Below are 19,519 nucleotides of genomic sequence, written 5' to 3' on the forward strand. Positions count from 1 at the left end.
CATAGTAATGTCTGACAGACACTGTAATAATTCACATACAATGTGTGATATTTCACAGTTGATTTTAGCAGAGACACCAGGGAAAGACTACATTTCTACCATGGTCTAATGTCTGTCTTTTTGATCTGCAGTTCTACCAGCAGAAAGGACGGTTCTGGGAAGGAAAGTGGAGAAAGTCCTTAAACACGGAGATTTGTAAAGACCTGAGAGGGGGGCTGTGGTCTGCAACTCAACAGTTATAAGCATGCATTACTTCCTTTTTAAAGACTTATTTTAATTTTTTAAAGATACACTTATTTTTATTTCACGTGTATACTTTTCTGCCTACATGTGTGTATGTATACCACATGGGTGCCTGGTGCTCACAGAGGCCAGGAGAGGGTGTCATATTCCTTAAAACTCGAGTTGCAGGCGGCTGACAAGGAACCAAATTCAGGTCCTCTGCAAGAGCAGTATTATGCTCTCTTAACCTCCAAGCCATCTCTCCAGCCCCTGAATGCATCATATTTTAAGACAACTATGAAGTCACAGCTATGAGACTTTTATCTGGTTCTTTAAAATATCCTGTAGTGGGGAGGTGGCCACTGGTAGACAGCTCAGCTCGGGCAAGAAAGCAAGGTATAGAAGACAATTGCCAGTCACTTTCCGGAAATAGCTTCAGAAACAGAGGTGGGATGGGTTAGGAGAAATTGCTGGGCTCTCTTAAGAAGTGAGGCTTGGGATTCAGCAATCAGAAAAAGAGAGGCAGGAAGGCTCTAGGTGGATGTGTGCATAGGGTTCTACCGCTCCTGTCAGGATGAGGACAGGGTAGGTTTCAATGTGCCTGTGTGTACAGTTAATGTTTGCTGTCACGGCATAATAATGAACAGTTCTCCTTGTTACCTTAAAAAAAACATTATTTCTCCCTAGAGAGATGGCTTAGAGGTTAAGAGCAATCACTACTCATGAGGAGGGCCCGGGTTCACATGGTGGTGCTCAACCTTCTGTAACTCCAGTGTCTGGGTACCCAGTCCCTCCTTCTGAGCTCTGAGGGTAGGAGATACACATGAGGTACACACATACTCACATGCAGACAAGACACACATCTAAAGAAAAAAGATTCCTACATGTGCTTTGTGTGTATGTTTTTGCATGCTGTGAGGAGTGACCAGCTCCGAGCCAACATTCACCCAGGTGCTTTGTGTCCCTTTGCAGGACTAAGGCCAGACTGGGTTAGGTCTTTATATGGCTGGTATAAAGCCTCCCAGAGTGACCTAGATAAAGACCACAGTCCAAGAGCAAACTGTATCCTGGGGCCACAAGGAATCACAAGGTGTGGAGTAACAGGAAGAAGATCTCAAGTATACATGACTCTGAGGAACAGGAACTGTTCATCACTGCCCACCATTGCCCGCAGCCCACTGCTTCAGGAACATCAATCTACACTTTGTGTTGGGTATCACTTAATGCCTTTAGTTCAATGGTGCCTAGCCAAAACAATCAATACAAGAGTTTGTTTCCTTCCTGTTTTCCCTTCCAGTTCCTTCCCTTCCCTTTCCCTTTTCTTTCTTTTTTCTTTTTTAAAATAAGGTCTCATACAATTCATCTCCAACTTGTAATGTAGCTGAAGCTGGCCTTGAACTTCTGATCTTTCTGCTTCAACAGTTCTGAGATTACAGGCCTTAGCTACTGTGCCCTTCAGGCAACAAAACAATTTCATCATAAAAGGGTGAGTCCCCATTTAAGACTGATTAGACATCTCTTAGCATCCCCCAACACATTTGTTTAAAAATATCTTATTTGCTTGAGCCAGGGAGAGCTGGCCTTGTCCCTTGTCTGCCCTGAAGTGGGCACAGGAAAGATGCCCTTCTCTCCTCTTGCCTACTGCAGCATACCCTTCAGGGCATAGGAGTGGACCAGCTGGCCCTGCCCCTTTACCAGCTGCAGCATGGGGCAAGCTATCTGGGCCAGTGCTGGAGAACTTGTCCTAGTGGCTTGGGTGCAGAAGAGCTGGCAGGCTGACCAACTCAGCTATCAACTAGGCCCAGATACAGTTTGGCCCACCCTAACATCTACCTCATCTATGAACTGCTGGATTGTGTGATGGGGCCAGTACTGCAAATCCACGGCTGCAGGATCTCTATAACACAGGGTAACAACTGGATAACCAAGAGGAGTCCCGTGAGTCTCTGGTATTGATAGCATAGCAGAAGTCAGAGACCTCGAACAAGACCAGTGCCTGACTGTCACGAACATCTATCTACAAGTAAAGATGTGTGGACAAAGGATACACCATGTGTCATACCGTGACACACTGCAGCTTTCACAAAGAGATGCTTGCTTGCTTGTTTGTCTGTTTTCCTTTGGGGGTGGGGAAAGAGGAGGTTGCAAGGGTAGAGGGCAGATTCTAAGAAAGGGACCTGGGGATGAGTGGGATTGGGGTGCATGATGGGAAATTCACAAAGAATCAAAAACAAAATTAAAAATCCATTATTTAACTCAGAATAACATGAAGACTCATAGCAACACTGGTCATCTAATGACGTGCAGGTCACCATTACAACAAAAATTCAACAATGGGCTAGAATAACGTCATTGGTTAAGTGCACTAGCTGCTCACGCAGAGCACCTAAGGAGGGTGGGTCCCAGCACCCACAGGTGGTTCATAGCTGTCTGCAACTTCAATTCCAAGGTTCTGATGCCCTCTTCTGGCCTCCACAGACACTGCACACACATGGCACACACACCTTCACGCAGGCAAAACATTCATACACACAGAAATAAATCTCGAAAAAGTATTATACAAAGCAAACAGTAAAAGTCTCTTTTTGAAAAGGTGCTTCAGCTGCCAAAGCTTGAGGGCACAGATGCAAAGAAGCAGGTTACTGTTTTGGATGAGATTTACTGAAGACATTTATTTTGTTGTTTTGTTTTGCTTTTGGGTCTCACTAGGTAGCCCTGGCTGGACTGGAACTCATAATCAATGGAGACCAGGCTGGCCTCAAACTCAAGAGAGTCACCTGCTTCTTCCTCCCAACCACTGGGATCAAAGGTGTGCACCACTATGACAGGCCCCTGGAGATATATCGTAACCTCTAAGTCATCTCTCCAGATCAAGATTTATTTGAATTTTTAATCATGTGCATGCCCATGTGTCTATGTGTCTGCAATAAAAAAGAAGAGTTGTTATGTAACTACCTCCTACCAACAGGACACTCCCTCCTGGAGAAGCAGAGAAGCTCATGTTACCTGCCAGGCTCAGGAAGCTCTGGAGCCAGCAGACTCAAGACAGAGTAGACTGTTAGCTGTTTAGGAAGCATAGGCCAAGCAGCATACTTGAAGCCTTTGGCTGAGGGCACGTGTGTGTGTGTGTGTGTGTGTGTGTGTGTGTGTGTGTGTGTGAGACATACCCTGTATTGCTGAGGCTGACCTTAAACTCCCAGACCTCCTGCCTCAGCTTCCTAAGTGCTGAGACTGCAGTGTTGCAACACAATGCTTAGCTCAGGTCATAGGTTCTACTTTTAATAGCTGCTTCATAAAACAATGGAGAAATAAATAAATTAACACAAAAATAATGCTAGTACTTGGAGGTGGAGGCAGGAGAGTCAAGAGTTCAAGGCCAGCTTTAGGTATGGAGTGGGTTTGAGGCTATTTTGTGTATTTTGTGTTTTGTCTCAAAACAACCAAAACTCAACCTCAGAGTCATGAAAGTGTTCTATCACTGACCTGAGGGAGGACCATTTTGACCTTCTGAAGTGGGAAGAACTTAGGTTCAGCACAATGCAAAACACAGCTCTCACTTCAGGAATCTGAAGTGGCTTATTCTAGAGTTACATATGAGGGGGAAGAGAGATTTAGGCTGTCTACAAACCATGCTTTAGTATGTATCAGTTTTATGAAAAAAATTTTTTTTCCTAGACAGGGTTTCTCTGTGTAGTCCTGACTGTCCTGGAACTCACTCTGTAGACCAAACTGGTCTCAACCTCAGGCATTCACTGGCCTCTGCCTCCCAAGTATTGGGACTAAAGATGTGCCCCACTGCCACTACCAGCACCATCATCCGGCTCAGTTTGTCCAAAGTGTTGATGTAACAGAGCTGATAGTCACAGAGCAAGGTGCTTTTCTTTTCTTTTCTTTCTTTTTTTTTTTTTTGGTTCTTTTTTTCGGAGCTGGGGACCGAACCCAGGGCCTTGCGCTTCCTAGGCAAGCGCTCTACCACTGAGCTAAATCCCCAGCCCCAGCAAGGTGCTTTTCAACTACATCCTGGGAACATCAGGTAGGCTGGTCGAAGCATGGCTGGGAGGGGCTGCAAAATCTGCAGCAGGCTTCGAATGCTATCTGATGACATTTTTAGCCTTGGAGTTGCTGGCTGAACAAACAAAGCCTTGGGTTTGCTGAGCGAAACAAACATCCCAATAGTTTTCTTTCAAGTTCTTTAGGTCAGATAAGAAGGTGGGCAGTGAATGGTCACTGAGGGGGCTAAAGGCAGCCCATAATAATCTGGCTCTGGATATGCAACATTCCAACTCTGACCAATCAGGAAGCACTAATCAGTCAATCAGCCCTGGAAAATCTTTGAAATAGGTGTGGCTTTTCTTCTGGGAACATCTGTTTGGCAGGAAATATATATTGTCCATTATGATATGTAAGGCACTTAATAAATTTTTGTGAGCCAAGTCAGTGAACTGAGTGTAAACCCAGGAACTGTTCTGGGTGTTTTGGTTCTCTAGTTGTAAACAATCATACCTTTAGAGATATTTTATTTACCAAACAGCTGCCTTAGAAAAAAATCAAAGCAGCAAACAAAAGGATGTTCATTCTAGTTGTGTGTGTGTGTTTGTGTGTGTGTGTGTGTGTGTGTGTAACAGCAACATTTTAAAATAAAACAAAAATATTGCATAGTGAGGGGGTGGCTAAGCAGCCACTAAAGTAGTTTTTAGAGAATAGCGAATGACATGGAAAACTCAAAAATGTACAAAATACATAAATAAGAAATAGTTGATTACACACAACACAATCCAACATGGTTTAAAATGAGTTTATGTGGTCTTGGGAGATGGCTTCGTGGGTAAAGTGCTTTCCCTACAAGTTCTAGGACAGCAGTTTGGATCCCCAGGACCCATGTAGAAGCTGTGTGGGTGCCGTGGTCCACCTGTAATCAGAAGCAAAAGGCTGACATAGGGAATCCTCCAAGTGGCTGCCTAGCCAGATCAGCTAACATGGCGAGCTCTGGGTTCAGTGAGCCATCTGCCTCAGTGGATACGGTGGAAAGAGATAGAGGACAACATTCACACCAATTTTGGAATCAAATATGTGTGTGGGTACCTGCTAACACATTAACATTAAAAAAGACCCTACGTATACCACACATACACATATACACACAGCTGTATTATATAGAACATGATAAAAGGAAATCAAATTAGAAATCCTTCTTTTCAATACTTTTTTTTTTTCAGTAAATCTGTTGTTCTTTTTTCTAACCAGAGGATGAAACAAAACCAATTTAAGTTTTTTTTTTGTTTTAAGTCAGGTCTGGTTTTCACCAGTTCTTTCAGCTAAGCAGTAGCTGTACCAGAACACCGGCTGGCATTTTCTAGGTGTCTGAAGACATTGTCTCTATCTAGCCTACAGATTTTGCAGGTCTGGGCGGAGCCCAACAGTTTGCATTTCTAACAAGTTCCACCCGGCTGCGAGATGACAACACAGAATGGAACACAGAAATAGCACAGAACCTGATGTGGGTTTTGAGGTCAGTCTGGTTCTGACTCTGGCTCTGCTCTTTGTGGCTTTGTGTGTAGCAACCGTTGATATCTTAGCCCCATGCAGCCTCTTTTTTCCACATGGATAAAATGAAGTCAGGATTGTTGTCAAGGTCAGGAGGTACAAACTCAACACAATGTGTCACTCGGCTGGGGCCTTTGAGGTCCTTTTATTTTTTCTAAAGTTGTTTTTCCTTTCACGTCTTCTTCTCGTGTGTGATGCTTAGTTTTTATGTCAAACTGACACAAGCCAGAGGCATATCAGAAAATGGACTCTCAACTGAGAAAATGTCCCCACCCATTTAGCTTGTGGTACATTTTCTTGATTGATGTGGCCTTACCTTAGTTCAGCTTACTGTAGGTGATGCCGCCCCTGGGCAGGTGGTTTTGGATGCTCTCCGAAAGCAGGCTGAGCAAGCTAGTAAGAAGCACCTTTTCATGGCTTCTGCATCAGTTCCTGCCTCCAGGTTCCCATCCTCATCTCCCTGGATGATGGACTATAAGCTGGAGATAAAAATAAACCCTTTCTTCCCTAAGCTGCTTTTGGTCATGTTGCTTATCAGAGTGTCTGAAAAATAACTAATATAGAAATTGGTACCAGGATAATGGGGGACGTTGCTGTAACAAACATGACCACGTTTCAGGGAGGGTTGAGGAAAGACTTTGGAACTTTGGGCCAGGAAAGCCATTGAGTGTTCAGAGCTTAATGAGCTATTGTGGGAACTCAAAAGAGAAACCTGGGCTGGAGAGATGGCTCAGTGGTTAAGAGCACTGACTGCTCTTCCAGGGGTCCTGAGTTCAATTCCCAGCAACCACATGGTGGCTCACAACCATCTGTAATGAGATCTGATGCCCCCTTCTGAAAACAGCTACAGTGTACTCAGATATAATAAATACATCTTTAAAAAAAAAAAAAAGAGAAACCTAAGAGCAGTGCAGACGGTGGAGGCCTGGCTTGTGACGTTTCAGAGGGAAGCTCGAGAGTCCCTTAAAGACTCTATCAGGGCCATTTGGCATTTTGAATTAAGAACTGCTAAAAACCTTTGCTTTGCTGGACAATCTATACTGGTCAGCTGGGGCTGCAAAATCAGCTGTGAGTAAGAAGAGACAAGCATCATGGAGGCAAACTCTTCTGGGAGGTGTTTCCTCAGGCTCAGCACACAGAGCAGCCCAAGGCTGCATCTCATCTGGTAGAGCTCGGTAGTCCACGATTCCCAGGTGGTATTGTTTTGGAAGGCATGAAGGGTTCTGGAGAGCACTCAGGCTTGGAACTGTGTGGGAGGGCTGAAGTCCCTGGAAAGAGGCTGGGAGAGGCCACTGTTGAAGCTGCACCTCAGAGGCATCTGAAGCCCCAGGATTGAAGGGGCCATGGAGAGAAGCTGAGGTCTGAGTCTACTTAAGGTTAGAGTTCCTGAAGAGAGTCCCGAGAAACTACTGGTGAAGGAACAAGACAGTAGTAGGCAGTGTTCCTCCATATCCTCTGCTTCATCGCCTGTCCCCAAGTTCCTGTCCTAACTACTGTCTGTGATGCAGTGTGACCTGAGAGTTGTGAGCTGAAAGAAACCCTTTCCTCCCCAAGTTGCTTTTGGTCACTGTGTTTTATCCTCGAAATGGAAACCTAACTATGACAAAGCTCATCATTTCATTTCCATAACAGAGTTCACAATGCCTGATTTTGCAACAACACAGGGCAAATAATTCCCTTCAAACTTCAGAAGACAAATACACGGTCTCCGGTATTCATACAGAATGGAAGATACCAGTGTAACAGAATCTACTTTGATTCAGCCAATAGTATCAATTCTCCAGACAACACCAATTGTGAGGACTGAACAAGATACTGTGCTAAGTGTTTAGACAGAAACCGACACATGGTTGCAGAGCAAATGTCAGTTTCCTTTAAGCAGGACATAACCAGTGCCTCCCAGAGCCATTTCAAGCTCACCTGATCCATCTTCCCACCTCAGATTGCTCTTTTCTGGTAGCTAAAGGCAATTGTGTAATTCAGATACGTTGGGATTAAGAACCCACTCTACATAAAAGATTGTGTTGGATGTCTAAGGAGGTAAGCAGAAGACAGTTCCTTGACTCTGAGTGATGCAGTGATGAAATGCTAGTCAGGGGCCCAAGGTGTGGTGCGACGCATTGTAGAAAGCGTGTTAAGTTTGCAGATTTAGAATGGCTCATTTGAGGTTATTTTGTCCTCGAGAACTAGTGAGCTCTGGTTTTGTGGTTAATGGGTATCAAGATCTAAGTGTTCTATGGTTAAAGCTGAGGAGAGCCACATAGATTCCTACTCATGCTCAAGGCTTTTTGTCAGTTTCTTCCTCCTAAGTAAACAGTTTTAAGTTTGAGCTCAGAAGCCAAACTGTTTGAGCTTGAATCCTGGTGTTGCTAGCTGGTGCCAGTGCGATTCTGGGCTTATTATCCACCTTGTGCTTCAGTTCTTCACCTTTAAAATGATCTTAAAAATAGTACTGTACTTCATAGGTTGATGTGAGGATTAAATAATATAATCTATATAAAACTAGAAAACCTGAGCTATAATTGCTATTATAATAAACATTAGTCTCTGAAAGGATGGAAAATAGATTTAGTCTCCTATTAGTCACTTAATTATTTTCGCTCAGACTGTAATCAAGCTATACTTTAAAAAAAAAATGTGTTCCAGCACTTGGGAGGCAGAGGCAGGCAGTTCTCTGTGAGTTTGAGGCCAGCTTGGTCTATGAAGTTGAGTTCCAGGCCAGCCAATTTACAAAGTATGACAAAGCCTCTCTGTCTCTCTGTCTCTCTGACTCACTCACTCACTCACTCACTCACTCACTCACTCACTCATCAATACATAGGAATGATTGCTACAGTCCCCTTCTGTTAAACAGTGGCTTTTCATTCAGGTTGATTACCTAGTAAATACATATTATTCAATGGGAGCAAGCTGCTCCCGCTGGAAAACTTTGTCTGAAGTGTGGTTTGAGATTTGGGCAAACCTGGTCTGTACCAGAAAAGTGGAGAAAAGTAAAACCTGATAAGGCAACAGGGCTGGATGGATAGAGAAACTAATACATTCTTTAAAAGTCCCTCAAAATGAACAGGTGCTGAGAAAGATGAGGGTCTATCAGCCCAATAAGACTTCCCATCTATTTTAAGATACACATCAAGCTTCTTTAGACAGAAATCAAGCCTTTTAAGGAAGGTGAGGAGAGCACATCCCGTGGGTTGAGTTAAAGGGATGCTCAGCAGGTGCTGAGTCTCACCCTCAAGGTGGCTACAGGATTGTGTGAACCGAGGTGGCAAGGCTGGCTTCTCTGGAAGGAAAGATGCTATCTCTCTCTGGGGAGTTAGATGACTATGGCACCACATGAAACAAGAAACCGCAGCAGCCACCGCCAGCTCAGCCCAGCTCAACATTCAGATTAGTCAAGAGCCATCTTTTTACTTGCTGGGGGCCACCCTTCTAGATCTTCCTCAAGTGCTTGAAGTAGAAATTCTGGGATGAACTGTAAGAGGGCGTTTGCATAATCAAGAAGTGTGGAAAGCTGGCGGAGGAGAAAAATAACCTATGTCAAAGAAGAGAAAAAACATGTATTTCTTGGGGGGAGGGCGCAGGGAAGGCAAGGATTTGGCACCGCATCAATATCCTCTGTGAGGCAATCTAGGAGCAGAGATCTCAATTCCTTTCCAAAGCTTCAGTATTTGACAGGTGCCAAGCACACAGCCTTGTACTCTATCCTCACCCAAGCGATGCTTAAACCCAGCATCTTCTAGTTTTAAGATTCTGGAAGAGAAAGCAGTAGGTGTGTCTAAAGTTCCCGCCTGAATTTGTCTGGTGAGGACCAGGCAAGTCTGGGTCGGTGGAAAGCCATGGATTGGGGTGGAGCCCAAGGATGGACTGTACCCTGGTCCTTAGATGCTCCGTGTACTGGGTGTCCCGCAGTTCCTTCTTCGATTCTCGGGCTTCTCTGGAGTTTTTATCGTGGTCGGTGGCCGGAAGACACCTGCTTTGTTTCCTTCAGCACTGAGATTCCGCTTGGCTCCCTGCTGGCATCATACCCACTTCTCCCCAGCCCCCAAGCCTTCAGTACCTCAGCTCCCGTGACGTCGGGGAACTCCCAATCCCAACTGGGGCGAGGCAGTTAAGCCGCGTCCTTCAGGTGTCAGTCCGGACTCATGTGAAACCACAATTCCCAGAGTGCCTCGGTCCATGAGGCCAGGCCATAGATAAAATGGCTCCAGTGAGTGGGACGAGCAGCTGGAAAAGTAGTCTCTGGTGACTTACCGGATGTGTTTAAATACCCGAAGCTTCACTTCTGCACCACCTCATTATCACCTCCAGGTCCCGGAGACGGCGTCCGAAAGTGCTCTCGCTCCCGGGGCATCTTGGGAATTGTAGTCCAGATGCCAGATTACACCGAACTACCCTTCCCAGGGTGCTCAGCGGCCGGACTACGGCAACGTTCTCTTCAAGTGTCTCTGTCCCGAGTTCCCCCTTCTCTGGTCCCCTTCTTGCCATCGATTTCTTTTACTCTGTAGTTACGGCTGGTGCACTCGAGACGGCCCTGAGCAGGGGCTGCGCAGCCCTAAGAAGCACTTCCGGTGGCGGGTCACTTCCGGGTGGGTGGTCGGAGCCGACGGGCGCGCGCGCGGGGAGGGGCGGCCTCAGCGCGGCGCTCGGGGATCAGCTGGCGGGCGGGCGCCGAAGCGGCCCCGGCTCTGCGGCAGCGCCGCCTCCTTCGCGTCGCAGGCCGGCGGCCGTGGCCATGTCGCGGGGCTGGTAGCTGGGCTCGCCGCCGAGCGGCCGCTAGTGGGTGTCCGGGGCCCGGGGTGGGGGTCCGGGCAGGGGGCCGGTGCGTTTCCAGGGCTTTCCTGAAGAAAATGCACGCAGCGTTTCCTCTAGATGACGGCCTTTGCTTCCCCTAGGACCCGGCAGTTGGGCTCTGGAGTGTGTTACTGATTCATCCTCTCTCTGCCTCTGTCATCGCAGGTTTAAACTTAAACGATCGCTCCCCGAGGAGGAGGGGACCCGCCGCACGATTGACAGTATATTCCTGCAGGCGCCGTCCCTCAGCCCCCACCCCACGGCCGGATTCCCGTAGCTCTCTGCTCAGGGCTGAAACCGGAGAAGAAATCCTTAGATCTCGTTTCTTTACTACAAATACGAACCTAGAAACCATCGGCATTCTGCCTTGGCGTTTCATATTGGAAAGATGAAGAAGTTTTTCGACTCCAGGCGGGAGCAGGGGAGCTCTGGCCTGGGTTCGGGCTCCAGCGGAGGAGGGGGCAGCAGCTCAGGCCTGGGCAGTGGCTACATCGGGAGGGTCTTCGGCATCGGGAGGCAGCAAGTCACCGTGGACGAGGTCTTGGCAGAAGGTATGTTGGGAAGCTAGTGCGCGGTGAATTAAATTCGTGTGCTGATGTGGCAAGACTCTGGTTTCTAGTTGTATGAATGGGTTTTGACCAACTGACCCTCCCTTCCCTCCTTGCACTTTCCTTGCGAGTCATTGTCCTTGAGAGAATTAAAACTCAGACTAGGAATTGACAGTGCTTGGGGGGCAGTATTGCCCAAATAGTTTACCTCAGTGGCTTTTTATTTGGGGGGGAGGAGGCGCCTGGAGAAATCTCCACCTTTGAATTATTCTAATCCTATGGAAAAACGTATGTGTGAAGAGTAAATGGCATGAAATGCAGGATGGTGGTCTGGCCATTTCCTTGAAACTTTAAATTCTGATGCGGAGGCTGAAGGGTGGGGATGGGGAGTGATCTTAAAGGAGAGAGGGGCTTCTCCCACCCAACTTTCCCATTTCTCTAAGTATCCAAAGAGGATTTTTCTGGGAACGGGAATGCATTTTTTGCTGTTTTGATTAGGTTTGTTTCTTTACCCAACTGCAGTGAGGTCCCCAGGATGTAGCTAAGGTAAAATCATAAGAAGCCAATGAGATTGTTTTGAACTCCTAGGCCTCTTTCCTCCTTTTTAGCTTCTATTAAGAATTACTTAAGATTGGCTCTGGTTTAGTTTTCTCTCAGTTGGAGAGGATGTTGTGTGGTTTCTCCTGGTGTGTGTTCATTTGTCTGTCTGTACTCATGCAGATACATATTTTTATGCCCCAGGCTTTAGAGAAATCTTTTGAGTGTTCCTTTGGTAACCTTAACCTCGACCTTCATAATTATGCCAGACTGATACTTTTCACAGCTCATTGCCTGCTCAGTGTGCTTTTATTTTTAATAAAAGCAGCAATTTCCTTGGCATGAAGCGATTTAAACTAATTGGATAGGGCCAGCCTGCTGTAGGTTGCCTTACAGACTGCCAGAGGTTGGGTATGGGGGAGGCCTCAGTGAAGGCAACATGGTGGGAGGGGATAGTTTCTTAGCTAGAGAATGAGCACTACGAGGCCCCTTGAAAAGGAGGCTTCTGCAAGCTGAGGTTGAAGCAAGGATCCCTACCTACCTGGGCCTCGGAAATGCCTGTCATGGTGAGTGTTGTAGGGTGGTGGACGGGTGGGTGGGAAGAGGCGGAAGCTGTGTTTGACTTAGTTTGTGTAAGTATGGGATTCCGCTAGGCCCAGTTTCTGAGAGTACACTGAAGCTTGTACTTCAGAAGCACAATTTTGAAGAGATATCTGATAATTTCCTTGTGAAATTACTGCTCCCCCCCTTCTTATTCTTAGAATTGCTCCAACTGGACTTATCTGGGCCTGAGTCACAGTCCTTCCTGACTCTTTCCTTGAGGACTCTGGTGCAGGGTGGGAGATGCTGCTCTGTCTGTGCCAGATCTGTACCTTGGAATCTGAGCCGACTCTTACCCTGTAGCCAAAGTCCTTGACTGCAGTGGGTGGAGAGAGAGAGAGAGAGAGAGAGAGAGAGAGAGAGAGAGAGAGAGAGAGATAGATATATCAGGAGGATCAGAGCCTAGGAATATATTTTTTTTTTTCAGCTAGGATGTTGTTTTGTCACATGTTACCCTAAGCTTTGCCTATTCTCTGAGTCTTGGAAGAGTGACGGGAAAGAAAAAACACAAAATCGGCCTTTGTTTTCTAGGCTTCCTTGGGATTCATCCTGAGAGCTGCACATTGTGCGTTCTGATATTTTAAGAAGTAGAATCTAGGGCTTGGAACTGTTCATTCATTTATTCATTCAGCCAACAGTCACAGAGGCTTATGATGTGGTGAGTTCTGTGCTGGGCTCTGGGGACATGATGTTTAACTAGATGTTAGCATTTCAGAGCTGTTTGAAGAGATAGGAAATGGACAGTTAGTGATAGGCTCGATGTCACCGTGAGAGTAAACTAGGGTTCGGTAGCTGCAAATCTTGTCCTTAGGACCCCTCAGTGTTAGGGAGCTGAGACGTGTTTTATGGAATAAGCCAGTGTGGTGACAGCATGGACTGAGGCTGTGCGTTAAGTGTAGCATTTAAAATTTGGTCTGGCAAATGTTTTGGCCATGATTGAGCTTCAGTTGTGGCCTTTGAAGTATGTGGATATGTAGGAGTCAGTATTTATGTGGCACCACTGAGTTCAAAGACACTACTAAGTTTTGAAAGGACTGAGAAGTATGATGCCTGTCTTTCTTTTAATTAGCCAGTGAATTTCATTGAGGTGCCGTGGATCATGCTTGTCTTGTGCATGTTAGCCAGGTGGCTCTACCCCTCAGCTATGTCTCTAGCCCTGATGTCTACCTTTAGAGAGCTGCCAGTCAATGTAGGAAGAAAATAAATACATTTGCATATATAGTAGTGGGCTTATAGCCACAGATCATATAGTCAGACAGATTTAGGTTCAGTTTTTGGATTTGTTTTTGTTTTTAAACATTTTTACATCATCTCTGTGTGTGTGTGTGTGTGTGTGTGTGTGTGTGTGTGTGTGTGTGTGTGTGTTTTCTCTCAGCCAGCTCACCATTTCCTAGATCTGTTTTAAAATATTTATTATTAATATTATTACTACTGTTACTGTGCACGTCTGTTGCGTACACATGCTTGTGTGTGCATGTGCCACGGTGTGTGTGGGAGTCAGAGGACAGCATTGTGGTATTAGATTCTTCCTTTTACCTTTCCGTGGGTTTGGGGGAATAGAACTCAGACTGTCAGACTTTTGTGACAAGTATATTTTCTTGGTGAAACATTTTGCTCTCCCTCTGGATTGTTTGTTTGATTTTTCTTTTTTCTCTCTTTTACTTTTTCTCACTTTTTTTCTTCTCTTTTCTCTCTCTTTTTTTCTTTTCCTTTCTTTTCTTTAACAGTTACACAACTTAGGTCAAGATATTCCACAGGAGAGCTTGTTAGAAATGCAGGAGCTCTCTCACACCTTACTCTAGGTTGTAGGTATGGAAGTTTAACAAGTTCTGGGAAGAATCTGACGTAAGCTAAGGTCCGGTTCCACTGCCCCGTGGGATGGTGTTGAGGATTTAGTATGACAGTGTATTTAAGGAATTTATCACTTTCCAAGTGGTAAATTCGTTAAATGGTAGCTTTTATTTACCCAGTAACTCTATGTAGAGTTAAAGGTGAGTGGGGAGCAGGTGAAGGCTGGTTTGACTGGGACAGTCTAAAGCAATCTCCCTGTTGGTGTTTGGCTGACTCAGATGCTCTCTGCAGTCTGTTTGGTAGCAGCACCTCTTCACTAGCTTCTCTTCTCTGAGTCCTTAGATTCTGACCTGTCCACCAGTTCCAGCTGGAGCTGCTGTGATAGAGTTTTATACCAAGTGCCTCAGGCTGTGGCCAGGCAATAGGGTGGTGACAGTGGGAGTTTTCAAACACAGACCTGATTATCACCACATCCTGTTCACAATTTCCTTTTCCCCAATGTGGGTAGTGGTCTGTGCTTCATAGTAAGAGACTGCCAGAACTCCAGGGCTCAGGTGCTGGAGAAGAGGGGTATGCTGGGCCGCCATCTCCAGGGGCAGCAGCAGCCTTGCTAGACTGGCTCTCTATTAGTCCTGGAGGACTGTGGCTGTCTGGAGGAAGGTCAGCCTCAGTCATGAGTTAGAGGGATATAGGCATCTTGAGGCTGAGTGCTTTCTTAGTGAAGATACCATGTCTGACTTAATAGGCATGTGATATCAAGGGAAGATTTGGCTTAAGCTTCTAGAGTGAGCTCATTGGGGAAATTAGAGCATTGCTTTAGACACAGTAATTCTGTCACACTCCGTGGCTCTATAAAGCCTTACATCTAAACTTTAAACAGTAAGTAAATGTTGAATACTTGCTGTGCCCGAGGTGGCATTCCGGGGCTGTATCAGTTCTGCAAAAGGTGGACTAGCAGGCTCCACAGAAGGCACTCGCCTGCACAGAAAGAATCCAATTCTGGGACTGGTGAGAACCAAGACCGTCAGAAGCTTCCCTAATTCCTCCTATCTGCTGAGCAAGGTAGAAAGGCTTCCAAATGTGTGTAGCCTCTCCTCCCCGGCTCGCACATAGCACACGGTTGAAATGTCTTGGTGTAGTACCTGTGTGCATTCATCTGGTGAACCATTTATTTGTGCTTTTCTGTGGCAGGCACTGCATTAAGTTCCAGAAAAAAAGCTGCATGGGTCATGGACTGAGACCAATAAATAACAAGTAACCCTAGAATAAGTTGTCCTGCAGTTCAGAGGGGATAGGGAGAAAGGGGCGGTTTGAATAGATGGCAGTTACTCAGCAAGTGTTACCAGAGGCCTCCCAAGCAGAGGGGATGGCATGTGCAAAAATATGGAGTGGTGAAACGGAAGATGAGGCTCAGGAATACCGACCAGTGTGATGTCTGTTTTGGTACGAGTTTCCTTCCAGCCTCAAGGAAAGGAAGCCAAAGGTGTATATATTTGAGGTAGGGTAGAATGCGATTCTTGTATGTCTGCCCCTGAGGTAGGGTAGAATGCGATTCTTGTATGTCTGCCCCCATATATTTGGATGTTTGCTGCTCACCTCAGTGACCACAGGAGGCTACAAGCATTTACTTGCTCCCTCACTGTGCCCTAGCCATGTGCTGAGGCACAGTGAAGTGGGTAAAAGGAGTGTCAGAAGTGTCATAAGAAGCGAGAAGTTGAGCAGAAGCAGGCAGGTGGGGTTGTGGGGGCAAGGTTACCAGCGTTAAGAGAAGAATGCACAGGCCAGGTAGCAGTTTGACGGGAGCAGATGAGGAAGGGCAGGAATAGTTCCTGGAGACCCTGGAGCACCAGGCAGAGAGACGAGTTAGACGCTCCTGAGTCCCTCTCTTGACACAGATGCCACTTTGATCCCTCTTGTTCAGATGACTTTGCCTGCTGGGAAGTCTTGGATTTTACAGGCAATGCAGATTTTCAGGGGGTGGTTTGTGAATGGTGTCTTCCTGGTTTTGGGCAGGATGACGCTTATAGCTTTTCTAAATATAGCCAAATCCAGAATTCAGAAATGAAGTCCAAGATATGCAGTTGCTATGGTCAGAACCTCTCCTCTGGTCTTTCTGACAAGGTCAAGCTCATTTAATGAGAGATGAGGCGAGAACACATGGGTTTCAAGTGGGAGAACACATGGGGAGGCACCTACTGTACCTCAGTAGTGAAGACGGTAGGTGGCTTCGTAATCAGTGAAACAACGAGAATGTATTTTAACTTGTGGCATTTGAAAGTGGACACTTGGGACCAGGACCACCGTCTACCTCAGTGCTCCCATAGAACAGATGTCTCTGAGCCTGCTTAAGGGGCGGTGTGGCCAGGGAAGTAGCGAGCGCTGGTGCAGTCTACTCTCTGAGCTGAGCTCTGTGTGGACTGATTATGGTGTGACCAGGAGATGCTTACCCCGTGAGTATTGCCGAGCAGATGCTGGGCACAGGTGTCTGCCTTCAGGAACTCAGTCATCATCTTGAGACATGGGAGAAATTGCTGTACATACTGAAATGGAGCTCGTAAAAGGGCGAGAGCAGTTATCTTGTGAGGGGTGAGTAGCCAGGGAAAGAGCTAAACAGTGACATTTAACATATGTCTTGAAAAACAAGTTATTACCAGATAGACAAGATCCGGAAAACGTTCAAGGCAGAGGGGAATAACATGACCAAAGACAAGATGTACATTTTGAGACTGAGGTTGTAATCTAATTGTGGCCTATGGATGAGCTGTCCGCCAAAGTAGCCTCAACTGGAGGTGGCTCCAGTTTAATTTATCCAAAATTAAACGAAATAACAACTTAACACTTCAGACACGCTAGCTAAGTGCCAGTTGCTGAAAAAGCCGCCTGTGACTAGTGCTTACAGACGGGACGATGGTTTCTTATCACAGCACGTACTGTTGGTTGGTGTAGGTTTAGGGCAGTGGTCTCTAAAGGTCTGCTGTGAGAACAGTGCTCAACACTGAGGTATGCCTACCCTCATCTGTGTGACTCGGAAGTCATGCTCGTGCCCTGCTGTCCTCCCGTGTTGTCTGAAAGTATGGACTTACTGGAGGTGAGGTTCATCATCGGCACAGTGTGTGCAGTCCATTTCTAAACCGTAGCAAGGTTTTGGTGAGCTGTTCTGTAAGCCATGGCTGTCTTCCATTTTGTAGCTTACAGGATGGAGAGGACAGTTGAGGGGAGTGGTGGGCCCGGTGCGCCTTATTCCAAGGGTTACACCTCTTTGTTTATGAGGGCTAATTCATTTAAAACATGGTGACTCATAAATCCACTGACCCCTGCCCCATGAAACACATTGCTCCCAGTGCTCACTAGCCCTACAGTGTGAGACACGGGAGTGAGTGGGAGTACTGGCTTTAGGCTTTACATAGTAATAAAGATAAAAGTCTTAGTTTTTCTGTTTGTTTCAGTTTTTAATTTTTTTTAGACAGTCTTTTGTAGTCAGGGCTGACTGTGAACTTGTGAAGTAGCACAGGCTGACCCAGAACTCCTGATCATCCTGATCACTTTCTCAGGGAGTTGTACTACCCTGTCGGGGGCTTTTTGTTTGCTTTTCTTCCCTGTTGGATTGTTGTAAAATCACACCCAGTAGGATGTTGTCATGTGTGTTTCAATTCCAGCACTGGGGGGCAAAGACAAGCAGATCTCTGTGAATTTTATGCAGCCTGGTCTTCATAACAAGTTCTAGGCGGTGAGAGCTACATAAGAGACCCAGTCTCAGAAAGCCAAATGAAGTAATAATGATGACATGTTCCCAGCAGACTGCCCTCCTGACTGGGAGTGCAGGTGGTTGGTGTCCCTGCCTCCATAGATTACAGCACCACACTGTCTTCCTCCTCATGGCTTTTGTCGTGTGAGGACGAAGTTGTGCACCTGGCTTACCTCCCTTTCTCTCCTTTCTATCTCTTGCTTTGACAAATACTTGTTTGTACTTCTGGTGGAAGCGTAGATGATTTGCCTTTTGTAACTCGCTTTATTCACTCAGCATAATGTCATCAAGGTTCATCCATGTTGTTGTTTATGTTTTTTTTAAGGCTCAAGGCTACTCTGCTGTGCATACATTCACATTTTACTTGCTTGTGCACTTGTTGATGGCCTAGTGAACTGATCCCACCTTTGGCTGTAGTGACGTGGATGTGGAAATTTTTCTTTGAGGCACTGCATTGAATTATTTTAAAATATACACAGAATTGCGTTGTTGTGAGTTTTTTAAAAAAAACTTTAAAAAAATTAGCGTGTGTGTGTGTGTGTGTGTGTGTGTGTGTGTGTGTGTGTTACATCCATCTCAGTGCATATTCAGAAGTCAGAGGCCAACTTATAGAGGTTGTTTTTCTTTTTTTTACCACATGGCATCTAAGGACTGAACTCAGGTTGTCAGGTTTGGCAACAAGCATTTTTGTGTGCTGAGTCATCCTTTTGGGGCTCCAGTAATTCTCTTATCAGTTCTTTGAGAGATTATCATGTTGTGTTCTGTAGAGACCCTGAAGCCTTGTGTGCTATTTACGGTGCCCAAGAATCTTAGTTACTCCTTTGATAGTTTTATCTTAAAGATTTTGTTTTATTTGTATGTACGTGTGTGTGTGTGAATGTGTGTCATGTGTATGTGTGTGTGTGAATGTGTGTCATGTGTATATAGTGCTGGTAGAGCTATAGTTATAGGCAGTTGTGAGCCATTTGCTATGAGTCCTGGGAACTGAATTCCAGTCCTCTGCCATAGCAAGCATCTGCTAAGCCATCTCTTCAGCCCCAGTTTTTGTTTTTATTGTTTTAATCAAAGTCTAATGTAGCCCAGTCTGACTTGGAATGTAGCTGAGAATAACCTTTAACTCCGGATTCTATTTCCTCAATTCCTCATGCTTGGCTTACAGGCATTTGTCATCCCACCTAGCTAATTATTATTATTTTTTTTTTTGTTCTTTTTTTTTTTTGGAGCTGGGGACCGAACACAGGGCCTTGCGCTTCCTAGGCAAGCGCTCTACCACTGAGCTAAATCCCCAACCCCGCTAATTATTATTATTTCTGTTTCATTTATTTACTTATCTTAGTTTTTGAGATAGGGTCTCACCTAAGGCTCTTGTCCTGGAACTCACTATATAGACCAGGCTGGTCTCAAACTCACAGGTGGATTCAAAGTGATCTGCCCCTTTCTGCCTCCCAGAGCTGGATTAAAGGCATGCACCATCATGTCCAGTATTATTGTTAAGTTAGAGACAGAGTAGCCCAAGGTGACCTTGAACTCTCCCTTGTCTCTGAGAGCTGGGAGTGCAGGTCTGTGCCACTGGGCCTGGCTTTATTTTTTGTTTGCAACGGTAACTGGCTTAATGGGTGTTAAATATTGTCTCATTGTAGTTTTGATTTGCAATTCCCAGATGACTAGTGATGTTGAACATTTTCATGTGCTCATTATCTATCTGTGTGTCTTTTTGAAGAAATGTTTGTTTAAGGCCTTT

At 45.7% G+C, this 19,519-nt stretch overlaps 1 protein-coding gene and 1 long non-coding RNA gene across 24 annotated transcripts in view; one reads left to right on the forward strand and one right to left on the reverse strand.

Moving 5' to 3' along the window:
* Positions 1-9,303: 9,303 nt before the first annotated feature.
* On the reverse strand, positions 9,304-10,327 carry LOC147994945 (uncharacterized). The gene is made up of 2 exons (XR_015686775.1): positions 9,637-10,327; positions 9,304-9,516 (listed from the first exon to the last, which is right to left on the reverse strand). It is a non-coding gene; the product is annotated as an uncharacterized LOC147994945 (long non-coding RNA).
* The window catches only part of Aak1 (AP2 associated kinase 1), a 150,720-nt gene continuing 141,375 nt past the window's right edge, over positions 10,175-19,519 (forward strand). For 17 of the 23 annotated variants that reach the window (XM_087658774.1, XM_087658779.1, XM_087658781.1 and 14 more), the window contains exons 1-2: positions 10,394-10,542; positions 10,723-11,108. In XM_087658774.1, the coding sequence (XP_087514900.1) occupies positions 10,946-11,108 (163 nt within the window). In that variant the 5' untranslated portion in view covers positions 10,394-10,542; positions 10,723-10,945. 23 annotated transcript variants of the gene reach the window in all.

The sequence above is a fragment of the Rattus norvegicus genome, chromosome 4, assembly GCF_021556685.1.
Source record: "Rattus norvegicus strain SHRSP/BbbUtx chromosome 4, alternate assembly SHRSP_T2T, whole genome shotgun sequence".
NCBI classification, from domain to species: domain Eukaryota; kingdom Metazoa; phylum Chordata; class Mammalia; order Rodentia; family Muridae; genus Rattus; species Rattus norvegicus.